The sequence below is a fragment of the Phoca vitulina genome, unplaced genomic scaffold (assembly GCF_004348235.1).
Source record: "Phoca vitulina isolate PV1807 unplaced genomic scaffold, GSC_HSeal_1.0 scaffold68, whole genome shotgun sequence".
Classification (NCBI taxonomy): Eukaryota; Metazoa; Chordata; class Mammalia; order Carnivora; family Phocidae; genus Phoca; species Phoca vitulina.
In genome coordinates this window covers 5,718,003-5,734,674 of record NW_022589771.1, presented here as the reverse complement: position 1 = coordinate 5,734,674, position 16,672 = coordinate 5,718,003, and the positions used below count along the sequence as shown (strand labels likewise).

The 16,672-nt window shown below is 50.4% G+C and overlaps 1 protein-coding gene across 2 annotated transcripts in view; it reads left to right on the top strand.

The window, feature by feature from the left end:
- The first annotated feature begins 14,648 nt into the window (after positions 1 to 14,648).
- Positions 14,649 to 16,672, top strand: part of RSPH1 (radial spoke head component 1) — a 30,337-nt gene continuing 28,313 nt past the window's right edge. For both annotated transcript variants that reach the window (XM_032392679.1, XM_032392680.1), the window contains exon 1: positions 14,649 to 14,821. In XM_032392679.1, the coding sequence (XP_032248570.1) occupies positions 14,768 to 14,821 (54 nt within the window). In that variant the 5' untranslated portion in view covers positions 14,649 to 14,767. The remainder of the gene's footprint in view (positions 14,822 to 16,672) is intronic.

Below are 16,672 nucleotides of genomic sequence, written 5' to 3'. Positions count from 1 at the left end.
CTGGGACATCACCACTGAGACACTTTCTCTGTGCAACTAAGTAACTTTTTAGAAATTTTTAAAAAATATTTTGTTAATTTCTTTGAGAGAGAGTGGGGGGGCAGAGGGAGAAGGAGAGAGGAAATCTCAAGCAGACTCCCCTCTGAGCGCAGAGCCCAATGCAGGGGGCTCAATCTCATGACCCTGAGATCATGACCTGAGCCGAAATCAAGATTCGGTCACTTAACTGACTGAGCCACCCAGGTGCCGTAGGTAACTTTAAAGCTATTTTTTACAATCACAAGTTTTACAACAGTTGAAATGATAAAGAATCTAACAGCTCTTCCTTTTCTTTCATTGACATGTAATATGGAGATTTCTTGTGAGAATAGAGTGAATTCCAATCCAGCTGACCTTTTCCAATCCAGTGTTTCAAAGTCATGACAAGGTGTGCTAGGCCCTAGGTGGTGTGCCCTCAGGCTAACACCGATTGAGCCCAGGGCCGGGGTTCCAGATGGGTGAACCCAGTGGGGCCAGACATGGGGCTGTCAGCTGAACACACCTGCCCTGGGTGGGCCTCTGCTTTAACCCAAAACGTCCATGCTTGCTTTAACTTTGTTTTGATATTATTTCAGTAAAAGAGGAACAGACCAAATGAGAGGCACGTTCGTTCTTACCCAACAGGTGTTTACTGCCGATAGGGGCCAGCCCTGTGCCACTGAGGCCTCAGAGTCAACAAGGGGCCTTGACTTTGAAAAGTTCATAGAGCCAAAGCCGTGTGGCAAGAATAGGCCAGTCCCCTCAAAGGGAGACTCATGTGAGCGTGAGGAAGGGGCTTATATTCATGTCTCAGGGCTGCCGTGACAAAGTACCTCAAACTGGGTAGCTTCAAACCGCAATTCATGGTCTCACAGTTATGGAGGCCAGGAGTCTGAGATCAAGGTGTTGGCCGGGCTGTGCTCCCTCTGAAGTCTCCACGGAAGAATCTGTTTCAGGCCCTTCTCTTAGGTTCTGGTGTTGCTGGCCATCCTTGGTGTTTTCTTTTCTTTTTTTTTTTTAAAGATTTTATTTATTTATTTGACAGAGAGATAGACAGAAGAGCACAAGCAGAGGGAGTGGCAGAGGGAGAGGGAGAAGCAGGCTCTGCACTGAGCAGGGAACCCGATGCAGGACTCGATCCCAGGACCCTGAGATCATGACCTGAGCCGAAGGCAGACGCTCAACCATCTGAGCCACCCAGGCGCCCCATCCTTGGTGTTTTCTTAGCGTGTAGATGCATGGCTCCGATCTGCCATCACACTGCATCTCCCACGTGTCTGTGCTCACTTCCCTCCATGTGTCTGTGTCTCTGTGTCTCCCCTCTTACAAGGACACTGGTCATATTGGATTTGGGGCACACCCTACTCCAATAGGACCTTGGCTTTACATCTGCAACCACCCTATTTCCAAATAAGGTCACGTTCTGTGGTACCGGGAAGGACAAGAATTTGGGGGGGGCACCAGACTGGCACAGGGCCACTACAGAGGTCAAGCAGGGCACAGGGGGTAGGGAGGTCAGTGTGGGAATGCACCCTCGGGCTAGCAACATCAGGAGGCTGCTAGCATGCTGCGCCAGGGAAGTGAGCAGCTCCTCGGACTCAGGGAGCTGAGGCTGCGGCCAGAGCTGGGGACAGGCCGGGGATTGGGGGGGGGATTGCTGTCAGGCGGTGGCCCCATGTGGAAGGAACAGGGAGTGAACAGTCCTACCTCCCAAGTCACACTCCCCCATTGACCCAAGCCAAGAGGGAGGAAGAGGCAAGGGAGTCCCACTGCCACAAAGCAGCTCCAGGAGGCAAAGACAGATGTGATTTCCATCCCCCTCCCCCCAGAGAGAGCATCTGGTTAGGGAATAGGTCACACAGGTAACCAGCGATCACAACACGGTTACACGTTACAGCAGCGAACACACAGGGTGCAAAGGAGGGTCACCTGATCTAGACTAGCTGGAGGTAACATCTCAGGAGCACACAAGGGGTTGGCCAAGAGCATGGGCAGAGAAGGGACACGGTCCATGCAGAGGGAACCCAGCATGCACAAAAGCCTGGGAAGCAAGGCAGCAGGCTGGTCGAGGAGTAGTGACGGCCCAAGATTATGGTTGCTGGGGAGCAGGGGTGGGAGAAAGGTCTAGGGGGCAAGGAGAGAAGAGAGCCAGGGCTGGCCCCCAGGTGTCAGGCTTGGGCAGCTAAGTGAATGGTGGAGTCTTCATGGAGAGAGGGACACAGAACACAGACTTGGGGGGCAGGTGGGAGAGAAATTTATTTGTACTTGTTGAGCATCTGGTTCCCAGGGGACCTCTCAGTGGAGATGCTGACCAGGGCTGGAGGTGTGGCTTTAGAGTCCCTGGAAGAATCCTAGGCTGGTGAGGGAGGCCGGGTATGGACAGCAATGGACAGCAGAGGAGTAGAACCTTGCCCAGGCGGGAGGCTGAGACAGAAGCCAGGGGTACCGACTTTTAAGGGCCAGGCAGAGAGGAGGGGCTGCAAGCCGTGGATGGGGTAGTGGGAAAGGCCAGGAGAGGGTGATGTCCAAGGGCCCAAGGAAGGCAGTTTCCAGAAGGGGATGGAGGGGGCCATAGAGTCAGATGCTGCACAGAAGTCCGGGTTTACAGGCTTCTCCCAGCAGAGGGGGGACTGAAGCTTCCATGGGGGCAGGCGGACCGCTGTGGGGCAGGACCGAGTGGGGAGTGAGGAAGAGGAGGCAGCATAAAACAGTCATTTCAGGAAGGCTGGCCGTGCCTGGGGAGGAGAGAAGGGTCCAAAGCTGGAGAGGGACCCGGGGAGGAAGAAGGATACGTTTTGAATGTCTGGACATTTCTGAGCATATGCGGAAGTCGAGAGAACACTAGAATGAAGCCCCAGGTGCCCATCGCTCAGTTTCATCAACTACCAATACACGGCCAATCGAGTTTCCTCCTTGTTCAACCCCTTCCTGCCCCAGGAGTATTTTGCAGCAAGTCCCAGACATTACAGTATTGGATCTGTAAATTTTCAGTATGTATCTCTAAAAGACAGGGTTTCGAACATCACTACAACCCAATCATCGTGGCTCCCCCAAACAAGAATAATCCCATAACAGCATCAAATACCCAGTCTGTGCTCTCAGCCTCCCTGCCGGTCCTACAAAGGTTCTCGCCCTCTATTTTGTTTGTTTTTAAATGGGGCTCCAAGCAGACCACGCACGTACTGCCCTGATGCGTCCCCCAGGTCTCCCCATCTGGACATTTGCCCTGTGCCTCTCTCTCTCTCTCTCTCTCGGCCCCTGACACTTTGTCCCTGTGGTTGCAGGGGCCGGGCCATCTGTCCTGCAGTTTCCCACACCCTGTGCAGTGCTGGCTCCGTCTTTGGGATGTGATCGAACATGTTCTTTCGCCCCCTGCCCTTCCTGAACTTGGCGGTGAGACCCTGAGGCGCAGTCAGGTTCGGGCAGTGAGGACCAAGGCCTGGGTGACAGTCGATGTTCCCTGCCTGAGTCCATTCTTCCCTGGAAGTTAGAATCACAGAAGTTGTGAAGGGATATCACAGAAGTCCTGTCCTAATCCCACGAGTTCTCTTTATTTGTAGCTCACTTCCACAGAGACTTACCCTCATCAGTTACTTAGCTAACTCTGAGGTGTGGTTCAGGTGGGAAAGGCAGGATAAGGTGGGGTGCCCTCCTTTCTCTGCCACTTGTCAAAATAATGACTTAGTTTTCTAGCAGTCTTCAAAAGTTATCAAGCAGCTTCCTTTCGTGTTGTTTCGGCCTTTTTGTTACATGCACTCATCTCATTTGCCCATCTTGGCCAGTGGGAGCCTCTTCTTTTTTTTAAGATTTTTAAAATTTATTTAGGGAGAGAGAGCAGGGAGCAGGGGCAGAGGGAGAGAGAGAATCCTAAGCAGACTCTGCGCTGAGCACAGAGCCTGATGCGGGGCTCCATCTCACGACCCTGAGAGCCTGATCTGATATCGAGAATCAGATGCTCAACCAGGCTGCACCACCCAGGTGCCCCCGGTGAGAGCCTCCTCTCATTGGCTCCTGAGTCCTCCTGCCACGACCTGGTCCTTTGATAATGTCCTTGCTTTCCAGTGTGACGCGATGTTCTGAGCTCATCTCACACAGGTGCCCCAGACCTGGAAGCAGCCACTTCTCTCAGAAGACGCCCGTCCTACAGAAGCCAGAAGAGAGAACGAGAGTCGGTGTGCACAGGGGAGAGGGCTGTCAGCTTAAAGGACACATGTCCCTCCAGAGGCAGAAAGACAAGGAATCCAAAGCACGTGAGGAGAAATGAGCCCCGGGAAGGAGAAGGGACAATTGAAAAGGACAGATGTAGACACAGGTCATTTTAGGTGGGTAAGCATGAGCTGGGAGTTCTTATCTACATTCCCTTGTTGCGGAAGATAAAGTCAGTTGCTGAAAGTGAAGAGGGAGGAGGTAGCCTCTGGTGTTTGAGGAAAATCAGGAGGATTTAAGGGAACCTGCGGCAAACACTGCCTGGAAGGCAGCAGGTGCTGCTGGCCATGAGAAGGAGAGTAATGAGATCATGAATTTCTATCGGTGCCAATCTGTGTGTGCGATGGAGTGTGTCTGTGGCCCGAGTGACACCGAGAGGACAAAGGTGGGCAGCTCCAACCTGAAGGGTCAGCTGTTGCCATGACCCCCAGCCCCCCAATTTCCAGGGAGGAGTCACTCCTTTCCCCTGGCGTTGAGAAAGGGGCGATTCTGACACCTTCTGGAAGGTTCGGTCTTTCATGAGAAAGAACCACGAAGTGTGAGACCCTACTGTGTGCAAAAGAAGCCGTGTGCTAGGAGCTGCGCTTGCAATGAGAAGTAAGGTTTAAAACAAGGACCTTCTGGGGGCGCCTGGGTGGCTCAGTCGTTAAGCGTCTGCCTTCGGCTCAGGTCATGATCCCAGGGTCCTGGGATCGAGCCCCACATCGGGCTCTCTGCTCAGCGGGAAGCCTGCTTCTCCCTCTCCCACTCCCCCTGCTTGTGTTCCCTCTCTCACTGTGTCTCTCTCTGTCAGATAAATAAATAAAATCTTTAAAAAAAACCAAAAAAAACAAAAAACAAGGACCTTCTGTCCAAGAGCTCCGTGTCTGCGAGGGACACTGGAGGCGAGGCCAGGGCGCATCAGGGAAAGGAGCAGACATTCCCCAGGGAGGGCCTCCCTGGAGGGCACTTTGGCGAGTCCGGACTTCAGAGCTTGAGAGAATGCCCCAAGCTTAGAAAGCACAGAACCGCGGAACATTATTAGAGAGGGAGGGAAGGGTAAAATCAGAACCTGTTCGCTTAACGTGGAGAAGAGAAGCTTCATTTTTATCTCCACTCATCAAAAAGTCCAGCAGTATGGGGCGCTACCCGGCGAGCAAGGTGAGTATTGTTCAATTATTAATGTTGTTGGTAACGAACAGAATGGACAGCCTCCCACTGTTAAGCACGTCCTGCAGGCCCCCCTTACTGTGAGTCCCGTGGGGGGGCAGGAACATCACTGTCCTCTCCCCGAGCGCCAGCCGTCCTACCAGGACTTCCTGGGCTGGCGTGAGGGTGAAGGAGGTCACGTGTTGGGATGTGGGCTCCACGAGGGCAGAGATTTTTTTACCCGTTTGTCCATCAGTGAATCCTTCCTTACCACCCAGAACCAAGCCTGGCCCACAGGAGACACTCGAGAAAGCCTTGCTGCTGAGTGACTGCTCCCAAGTGGTGGCTACTCTAAACACTGGAAGGCACAGCGGGTCGGTACGAATACGGAATGATTCGCGACATGCCCTGGGCGCCGGCGTAAGAGGGAACGAGCTACAGAGCCCCTTTTAGCAGCGTGCGTGGTTGATCTGCCATTTTTCCTCTGAAAATGGAGTTTGATTTCCCGCCTATCTTTAATGTAAGCGCCGTTAAGGTTTGGTTATGTGGCATAAAGCTAACAAGAGGTTTGAAACCCAGATGTGCCTATAAAGTTCCCGTGGATTACGTGGCAGCCACCCTCCTGCTGGCAAACGCAGGAGCATCTGAGGGGACGCGCCCTGCCACGTCGGGGGAGAGGGAGCAGAGTGGCCTGGCCGCCTGCACCCACGGTCTCCCTGAAGGGGTGCTGCCCGCCGTCCTTGCTGCGCCCAGCAGCACGGACTAGATGTGTCACCTTGGAACACTCCTGACCCTCTTTATGCCTCAGTGTCTTCTCTAACGTACGGTCACTGAGCACTTGGCTCCGGAAGACACCGTCCCCATTACGAAGAGGAAAAGGACAGATGCCATTCTCAGGGAGCTCGCCATCTAGTCGGTGTGAAACTACAGAGAGCTTCAAGCCACAAAACCCCCAAGTCCTCCCAAATCCTTAAACATGTTACAAAATTTCTGGTTACAACAATGTAAAAACTCTTTTAGGAAAAAAAAAATCACATATTTTTTTGATATTGTAACTTCTGTGAGTCCAATACTATTTTGAACATACTAAGGAACTGATCAAAGGGATGCACTGGTGAGATGAAGTTATCTTCACCTAACTGAACTTGCTTCATACTTGAGGATTTGTACATTTCCGTTCTTGTTCAGCGGGGAGCTCTGAGGATCCCTACACAGAGGCTGTGCACCCAGTGCCGGAAATAAACAGCACTAAGCTCCTGAGCTGGCAGCCGGGGGTCCGGCGTGGCCCAAAGTGGATCCCAGCCCGGTTCTCGGGGCCAAGTTCTAGTGCTCATATGGCGTGGACGCCAGTCCTAGGACACCTTAAACTACCAGCCCCGTTTAAAATCTTCCTGGCTCTCCTCTTTGTGGAGGGGGAGGGAAAAGATTTCTGCAGCTCTCCTGACTACTGTATTTGGTCCACAACTGCTTGGAGGCTTGCCCTATCAGCTGGATCATTAAAAGCCAGGCCCCGGGCTGGAGAGAAAGACATACAAACAAGCAGGGGTACCAGAGCCGTAAGCAGAGGAGAGGCTCGTGCCCAGCGCTGAGGAAGTGCTTTTGGTGGTCATCCCAGAGGAGGGATGAATGAGGTACCCAGAAAAGACCTTGACAGTATTTTCTTAATCATGTAAAAGAGTACAATCTCCTTAAGTAATGCTCCCTACCTCCTTCAAACCTGTAGGACACATTTCCATTCATTCTTTCATCAAACCTTGACTGAGTCAAGATAATGTCGACATATCCTCAAGGTGAAATACCATTCAGTTATTTACAACACTTCTGAAGAAGTTCTGACGTGTTTACCATATAATAGCACGTGATAATGGCAGGTGATAAATGAAACCATTCCAATTAAGTACAAATATATATGCGTTTTAAAAGCCTGGAAGGATTCACGCCAAAATGCCAGTAAGTGGCTGTCCCAGGGAGGTGAGGGTTACTGGTCATCATTACACTTCAGTGCATTTCACCAATTTTGCCAAAAGCATTGAGTAATTTTTAATAATGTGAACCTTGACTGTGTGTCAGGCTCTGTGCTGGACTGCGGGGGCCAAGGCCCTGGGGCACGTAGGGAGGCTGACCTGGAAACACAAGTCACAAGCGTGCCAGGACTGCAATAGAAGCCGAGAGAAGGGGAGGTACCCAGGGGCTCGAAGCAGGTAGGAGAGCGTTCCCGAGGAGGTTACCTCTGGGTGAGGCGTTCAAGGTGAAGAACTGTTCACCAGGTAGAGAAACGGGAGAATCATGTTTCAGAAAGAGAGAACAGCATTCACTGATCTAGGAGGGTGTCCTGTAGAAAAATGATCTAAATAATTACCAAAGGTTAACGCAGGTGAAGAATAAGCCTGTGGGGAAAAGTGCTTATCCTCACAGACAATCCAGGAAATACAAAGGGAAGGCACCATGAGATGCTGTTCCACCCACCAAAGTAGCCAAGAAAAATGACTTACAGCAGGTGAGGGATCCTGGAGAATCAGTCACTCCGCTGGACAGCGGCACGGGACCCGCCATTCTAGGAGGCAACGCGGGGCAGTAAGCGTTTAGTCTCCCTGCTCCTCCTCCTGGCCCAGGAACCCTCAACTCCTACAAGGCTGAATTCTGCACAGTTGGATTTGAGGTGTGGACAGAGATCTTTGCACTCAGATCCTCACAATGATTCTATTCGTTCACTTCTTCATTTCGGGGAGTGGGTTCACCGCATTACTATGTTACATCACTGACACGTGGGAACATGCATTTTTTTGTACAGATCAAGCAGTATGTGGTCAGTGATTTAAAAAACCCGAGTTAAGTGTACACATTCCATTTCTACAGTACGTGGCCTTTCCAGTGCATTTCATCCTCCTGATCTCATTCGATCCTCATCACCTTCCCCCAAGTTGGGCAGGGCAAGCCTTATTCTGGGAAAAGCCACTTGGCTTGCAGGCTCCTCCCCCGCACCTGCCTCGGAGAACCTGATGCATCCTTAGGCCCTGGAAGGTGCAGCCCCTAGGACCTTGGCATCTCCCTCCACCACTGGCCACCACAAGCTCATGTGTAGCATCAGAGTAGAACCAGCCCTACACATCCACTAGGAGGGAACGACATCCGTTTTAGAATAATGGATCAAGAGGAAGCCACAGAGGATCAGAGTTTTGGTGATTTTTTTTTTAATATCATGCATTAATGCTGAATTTGTCCCAAATGGGTCTGTAAATTTTTCTCATTTCCTCAGAGCCCCCTAATATACAGCCCAGGGGCTCAGCACACACTCAGCTACAATTACTTAACTGATGTATTGAGAGAGCCCCTGGAAAATCGAATCTGATTTAAGAATAAAAAAACAGGATCACAAACCAGACGAAAAAAGGAATAAAAAATTGATACGCTCTTTTTTCTCTTTTCCAAGTATTGCATAAATTACAGTTATGTTGCAAAATGATGTCTAACATGCAATTTGATAAGCACGTGTTGACCGAACACTCGCTCTGTGCTGTGTGGTGAGAGAGGGGAGCGCGGATGAGCTGCAGCCTCTTCCGAGTTGCTGTCCAACATGGAATGCTAGTCGGCCCAACGTCCAGACATCTCGTCTCCGCCCCGGCCGACTCCACTAAGCTCTCTGCCCCACAGGCTGTGCCGCATTACTGAACGGTTTCACTGCCTGGGTGGACGAGAATTTGTTTTTGTGTCTTGATGACAGCATCTTGACATCCTTCCATTAAACCACATAACGCAGGTAGGTGTGTGTAGCTGGTTGTCTCCTCTTTGCCGGCTGCCATGAGTTATGAGAGGCGTAACTTCAGACTGTTCACTTTGAACTGCAAGGAACTGCGGTCTCTTCCCGCTCTCATATACGTCGCCGCTAACGAATACAAGTCTTCATCACAGACTAACTTCTGATCCCCACAAGCAATTACCTGGCTGAACCACCTTTGGCACTTTGATCCTCTTCAGGAAGAAACAATGATTGAAAATCACGAAGATCAACCGAAGAGCTACTGGTAGAAGGTGCTCAGCGGACTACATGAGCGATAGAGTATAACTGTGAATCGCTTACACCCACCTTCACTGTGTGCTTGGCGCTGTGCTAGGCTCACTGTAAACGTTTTACGTAGACATCACAACAGCCCTCGGAGGGCAGTGACCATATCTCCATTTTAAAGACGGGCAAAGGGACTTCAGAAAGTAGAAAACAGGGCTAGGATTCCAGCCTTGCATCTGGCTTGTATCCACTAAATGCTGTTAAACTCTATTTTAAAAAAAGAAGTTGCAATTCCTGTTTTTAGTATGTCTATTTATACGTCTACATGTACCTATTTATCTGTACCTACACGTGTATGTTCGTAGAGGTGTATACACAGTACGTGCTTACATTGCCAGGACCGAGGCAATTTTAACCAACAGCCTGACATTTCCATAGTTAAGATGGGTCTGAACTCATTTAGTTGAGAGCCCCTGCTTATTACCTGAGCAGCTGCCACAGCCTTAAACAAAACAAAACAACACAAAACAGGCCTGTTTGCATTCTTCTGACTCTGCCTAGTTCTCAGGGCCTTTTCAAGCGGGTCCTGAGGAACTCAGAGGGGACAGGCTCAGGGACACAGCTGGTCGCCATGACAACTGCCAGGCCTACACCCTCAGCGTGGAGGTGGTCAGAAAGGTGTGCAGTCAGGTGGCAGACCCCCGGGGGGGGGGTGCTTCCAAGACGCTTTCCTCCCTCTGGAGCAACCCCGTGGTAGAGGCTAAGGGCCCCCTGGCCGGCCTGGCCAGCCTGGACCGTGTTTTCTTTACTCATTCTTTTTTTGGAGGAGGGCGGGTAGGTTGAGAGAGGTGGGTCTCCGTCATTTCTACTCGGGAAAGGCTAGAAGATAATTTCCTGCTGGGGAAACAGAGCTGGGCAGAACGGTGGGCCCTCCCTCCCCCTCTCCACTCACCCGAGGCCCTCCCTCCTTCACGGAGGGATGCATCTGCGCAAGCTCCCCGCTGGGGGTTGATGGGAAATCCCTCCAGGGGGATGATGGGAAGCTTCGTGGTGGGTGATGGGAAGAGCTCACTGGTAGATGATGGGAAACGCCTCCTGGTGGATGATGGGAAGGGCTGGCTGGGGGATGATGGGAGACCTTGCAGGTGAATTATGGGAAGTGTCTCCTTGAAAAGGTTTTTAAGAGGTAGGAGAGGATTTCTTCCCTTTTTTCCAGTGAAGAAACCCGCTTCTGTTGATGTTCTCACCCTTTTGCCCCTCATGCCCACGAAGAAAGGAAGAGGACGAGTTAAGGAAGCATTTTGAGGGCCTTCCTTTGGAGTTTGAAAGTGCTGCTTTTGTGACTTCCGGGCACTTCGGGGTCACCTGGGAGTCAGGGGTCAGGGAGTCCGGGGCTGCCAGGAATCAGCCTGGCCTGATGAAGTCTTCCTGGTACTCCCCGGGTCTCTCAGAGCGGGGGAGCCTGATCTGAGCTCTTCTGGGCGGAGGGGTTTGGATCGGGTCCCGTGTTGCTGGGGGAGGCTAGGGTCGCGGTCCTGTTGTTACGCCGTCTTACCTTATGTGGGCAATTGTTAAACCTGCAGTGTAGTGAAATTACTGTAGATTGAAAGATTTTTGGGGGGAGGGGTAACGCTGACTAATTTGCACGAGATGTAAATCAAGTTGTAAATTTTAGAATTCACTAGTGCTATCTATGGCTAGGCACCCAGCTGCTTGCCAATGGATGTGATTCTGAACAGGCTTTGCTTAAGCCACTTCTGGTTTTTGTTTGTTTGTTTGTTTTGTTTGTTTCTTTTTTCAATCTAAAGCTAATTGAGCCAGTGGTTCTCTGCTTGGTAGATGGTTTAAGGCCACTCCCAGAAAAACCACAGTTATTCCTTTAAATCAGAGATTTGGGAGGCAGTAGAGTGTAATGATGAAGAGTAATGGCTTTGAATCCCATTGGCTGTGTGAACTCGAGCAATGACTTTACCTCTCTGTGGCTTCCTTTCCTTAGCCGTACAGTGGGGGAATGACAGCAAGGATTTAATAAGATAATTCATATAAAACTCTTAAAACACAGCCAGCACAGAGTCAGACCTTAGCAAAACTTGATTATTGTCATTGTTAGAGCAAATCTGAATGTTGAATTTCTGACATTCATTTTCACATGCAAAAAAGCTAAAATGTATTTGAATTACCAATTACCATTCCAGACTTCTAGCATTTAAAATATTTTTGACATTTTATGTCCACAATAGCCAAACTGTGGAAAGAGCCAAGATGTCCATCGACAGATGAATGGATAAAGAAGATGTGGTATATATATACAATGGAATATCATGCAGCCATCAAAAGGAATGAGATCTTGCCATTTGCAACGACGTGGATGGAACTGGAGGGTATTTTGCTGAGTGAAATAAGTCAATCAGAGAAAGACATGTATCATATGACCTTACTGATATGAGGAATTCTTTATCTCAGGAAACAAACTGAGGGTTGCTGGAGTGGGGGTTGGGGTGGGAGGGATGGGGTGGCTGGGTGATAGACATTGGGGAGGGTGTGTGCTATGGTGAGTGCTGTGAAGTGTGCAAGACTGTTGAATCACAGACCTGTACCTCTGAAACAAATAATACATTATATGTTAAAAAAAAAAAAAAAAAGAAGATAGCAGGCGGGGAAGAATGAAGGGGGGGAAATCGGAGGGGGAGATGAACCATGAGAGATGATGGACTCTGAAAAACAAACTGAGGGTTCTAGAGGGGAGGGGGCTGGGGGGATGGGTTAGCCTGGTGATGGGTATTGAGGAGGGCACGTTCTGCATGGAGCACTGGGTGTTATACACAAACAATGAATCATGGAACACTACATCAAAAACTAATGATGTAATGTATGGTGATTAACATAACAATAAAAAATAAAATAAAATATTTTTGACATTTTATTATAAAAAGACACCTACAGCTTCCCTGAGCCAATGGCCTCCAATGCTTAATTGTGGTAAATATGGCAACTGCCAAGTATAATGAAGATCATGATCATCTTTTTCCCAAACACCTCACTTTTCCCCACAAGAAAAACTGTTAAATTTTGGTGTTTACAATCTTTTTTCTTTGCAACTAACAAATAATGCTAATTGTAGGGTCTTGTGTGTTAATTTGCTTGTAAATTGTTTCTTTTTTCAGTAAGTGATGTGTTTGGGCCTGAGATTTGGTTAAGATCACTACCTTCCATTATGTCATTGTTTCTGAGGGAAAGGCTGCAAAGTATGTGTGCTCTGGAAGATCTGTGGATGCTTCCCCTCATGGGTTTGGCATCTGTAAGGCTGTCGGCAAGATCAAAATGTTTCCTCAGCCACTCCTCCACCTACCCCCACAGCAACAACAAACAACACATCTTGGGGTGGGTGTGAGGGGAACTTTCTTTTAATGATATGTGATTTCTTTGTAATATTTTTATTGTTAACATTAGGTAGCTATCATAATAAATAACAATACATTAATAAAATATTATCTTTGATCCCCATGGCAGCTCCTTGAGATCGGAAGGGCTTATCCTCCCCAGTTTACAAAATAGGAATCCAAGGTTCAGAGCGCAGGTGAATTGCCTGAGGTCACCAAAGCCATCAGAACCCAGAATTAGAACTTGGGCATTCTAGCTCTAGGAGAGTAATGTTTTCAGTGAACAATGATGACTTTAAGACCTGTTTCCCCTCCATTTAGCTCAGTTTTTTGAGTACTTAAATATTAGGTTTAAAGAAATAAAATGATTGGGTTATTGTTATTGTTCAAGGTATTAAAACCCAACAATATTGAGATTTGAGACAACACAGTTATTTGTGTAACTTGCAAATGTGTAATTATACAAATGTACAATGGCCAAACCATATAGAAGAACAAAACTCTGACCCATAAGCTACAGCCTAGGAAACCAACCCATTATCTACAGTAACCAGTCCAGGAAGCCAGTGTGCTGTAAGTCAGACTTGTAGGAAGTCAGTCTGCTATCTCCACCAATTGACCTAGGAGCAAACAATAACCCCTGTAACAATTGGCCAGGACTTGACTAATAACTGAGCAATTCCTTAATCTTTGTCCCCACTTCCAGCTTAGGACCAACCAGAGAAAGTTCAGTTTGCATTGCTAACCAATCATCTAGATAACCACTTCTAGATAACCACCTACAGCTTCCCTGAGCCAACAGCCTCCAGTCAGGGCACACCTGGAGCCCCCTCTCATTTCCACTGTAAGCTTTGCCGCCCCTCCACCTGCCTGTGAGTCTCTGCCAAAATGCAAGTGATGACGGCCGACTTCCTTGCTAGGGCAAGCTCTGAATAAATGGTCTTTGCGTGTTCATTTGGGTGGTCTTTGTCTATTTACACATACAAAATAGAGGTTCTTTTAAGTACCACTGATGAAGAAAGACCTCAACCATATTCCCATCTCACCCGGGATCTAAAGGCCCCGATGGACTGGATTTCACTGGCTTGGCTGAGCATCTACTGGGTGAAAAACACTTTTCTAGGTGCTGTGGGGGCTGATAGCTAGCTAGATGGATGATAGATAGGTGGATAGGTGACAAGCAGGTAGATGATACATGGAGTTGAAGTCCTTTCCTCCTTGGGGTATAGAGGGGACTGGACTCAGGCTCGGGGTGGAGAAGGGATGTCAAACTCTGAAGGGCATCCATGTGGACGCGCCTCTGCTAAGAGGTTAGAGCTGACTCCTTGCGTCAGGAGGAGGTTTATAAACACGAGAAAAGCTCTCTGCGGACGTATCTCTCTGGACTGCCAACACCGAAGGGTCAGAAGAGCCCAGAAGGTGAGGAGGAGGGGGCAGGGCCCACGGAGGGACACAAGAAGCCAAGGGGACGGGTCGGATGGGGCAGTGCCCAGCGCCAGGCAGAGGTGAAGCCCTGTCCAGAGCTGGGCTCTGTGCGTCTTCTGTGCACCACGTCTTTATGGCCCTGGTGCAAAGGTGGCTCCTCGTTAGAGCATCACCCAGCAGCCGACTGCAGGGTCCCGGGGCCAGCCACATGGGGTCCAGGTTAGACAGCTAGTGGGAACCAAGTCCGTCCCAAGTCCCGCCCCCTCCCTCTGCCCGGGCGGCGACTGGTCGAGGTACCCCTCCCGTTGCTCTGATAGCACCGAAAGCTGCCAGCGGCTCCGCCCCGCGCCTTCCCACCCCGCCCCTTCCCGCCCCAGGCCACGCCCCCTCCCTTCCGGGGCGGTGATAGGCCGGGGCGCCCCTCCCGTTGCTATGACAGCACCCGAACGCCGCAGTGGCTCCGCCCGGCGCCTCCCAGCCCTCCGCCCGCGGGGAGGCGGGGCAGGCCGCGTGTCCATGGCGACGGCGGACGCGGCGGTGCGGGCGGCGGGGACCTACCGACTAGAGACGCGCTGGTGGCGGCGAGGACCGAGAGCGGGGCGAGGCCATGTCGGACCTGGGCTCGGAGGAGTTGGAGGAGGAGGGAGAGAATGATCTTGGGGTGAGCGCTCCGGGCGAGGGGGAGGCTGCCCAGCCAGGGACAGGGACCGCGCCGGCCCCAGAGGCGCCGCGTCCTGGAAGTTGGCGGTGAGAGGTGAAACGCTGACGTCTTCTTGCCACATCCCTTCTCGCGTCTCCTCCCCTCCGCATCCCGCCTCCCATCAAAGGCAACCATTTCCGAGTCAAAGCCTCTGGAAGCCTCCTCGTCCCTGCTGCCACTCCCCATCCAGGCGCTCTCCGCGGTCGGCTGGGTCACCCGGCCTGCCGTGCTGTCCGGAGCAGTCCTTTCCGTCATGGAGCCTGGCCCCTCAGATCGAGGCGGAGGGAGGAAAGCTGCTTCGCGGCAGCCTTCAAGAGATGCTGAGGAGGTCTCAGCGAAGGCTTCCAGAAGATTCTGCCCGAGAGACCCGGAGTCCCATGTGCTTTCTTCAGTCTTGTGGGAGCTGACCCAAGTCGTTGGAATCCCCCGGTTTGGGCAGCAGAGAGGCGGTGCCGGGTGCACAGCGTCCAGCCGTGTGAGCTGGGCTCTCTGCGGGTGTATATACACGCCCACAGATTAATCGCTCTACCCCAGAGGGTGACCATGTCCTGGCTGACAGGTGGGAACCCCAGCCATGGTGTACAGAGTTGAGATAGTTTCAGAGTTAACTGAGAAACCTATCACCTCCGCTGTGATAGATGGGTTGGTGCCTGCTCTGACCTTTTTGCGAGCTCTGTGTGTCCATCTCCCAGCTTCTGCCCCGGTTACTGCTCAAGACTAGCACGTCTATGAAGTGGAACCACCCGGCCAGTATGCAGGGCCAGAAGCCTGGGATCTACGTGCTCTCCAGATAGCCAGCAGCTGGTGCTAAAAAGCAGCACAAACTGCAGTGATTTACACTCCAGAATCCCCTGTGTAGTGAGGCCGAGTCTGGGACATCTCCTGACACCCCCCATGCTCCTCTTTCATATCTGTTTCCCCCTTTACTGAATCTCGGGGAGCACTTTTAAAAAATCACTTGCTCAGGGTCTGCTTCTGGGGGAACCCAGCCTACAGCATCTGCTGAGTAAGCCTTCGAGTTTGTCTCCTCAGGTAGCCCTAGTGTTTTGTAACTCTTTTGTGCCCATAATTTTAGCTTTAAATCACAGCTGGGGTCATTTTAAAGAGTTCCCCTCCCGTTCAGTCACTCCAGCTCAGTACTGGGTGCATTGGGAGGTCTTCTGGGGGGGGGTGTAGCTTCTATACATTTTGATTTAGACTAACCCTGAAACAAATCTGTAAGGTCACACATTTTTACCTTCTGTTCCGAGCAAGGATTTCTGAGCTAGATAGTGCTAGGCAAGGGCAGACTGCAGAGGTGTTTGTTTCTGAAGTCCTGGTAGTGTTTCCGAGCTTGTGTTGTAGTAAATCTTTGCAGATACAACTCCATGTCAAATCATTACTCTGTGCCTTGGCCCTTTTATTATTTATTATGTGCACCCCGCACTCATGATTAGATGCTTGAGGAATGTTTATTTTGTGAAGGGTAGGAGAAAGTAGGTGAATTACAAGGCTGTGTTAGGTTTTTTTAAATTGATTTACTTTTAAGATACATAATTATTTCCGTATTAGTCTCTGAGTGTTTCAAACGCAAGTCTCTTGATAAGGACTTTAAACTTGATAAGGAGATTAACTAAGTGGAGTTAGGGACTCTTGTGACAACTGAGCCCTAGTTACTCCTCAGCTCCCCCATGTGGCTTCCCCTCCCACAGGCTCCTCTTGAGGGTGAAAGCTGTCAGGAGGCCGCAGGCTCCCACGGATCCTTGAAAGAAGAGGTGTTTTTTTGCATTTTAAGTCCTGGATTATTGGAGGAAGCCACGGGGAGGTATTTCT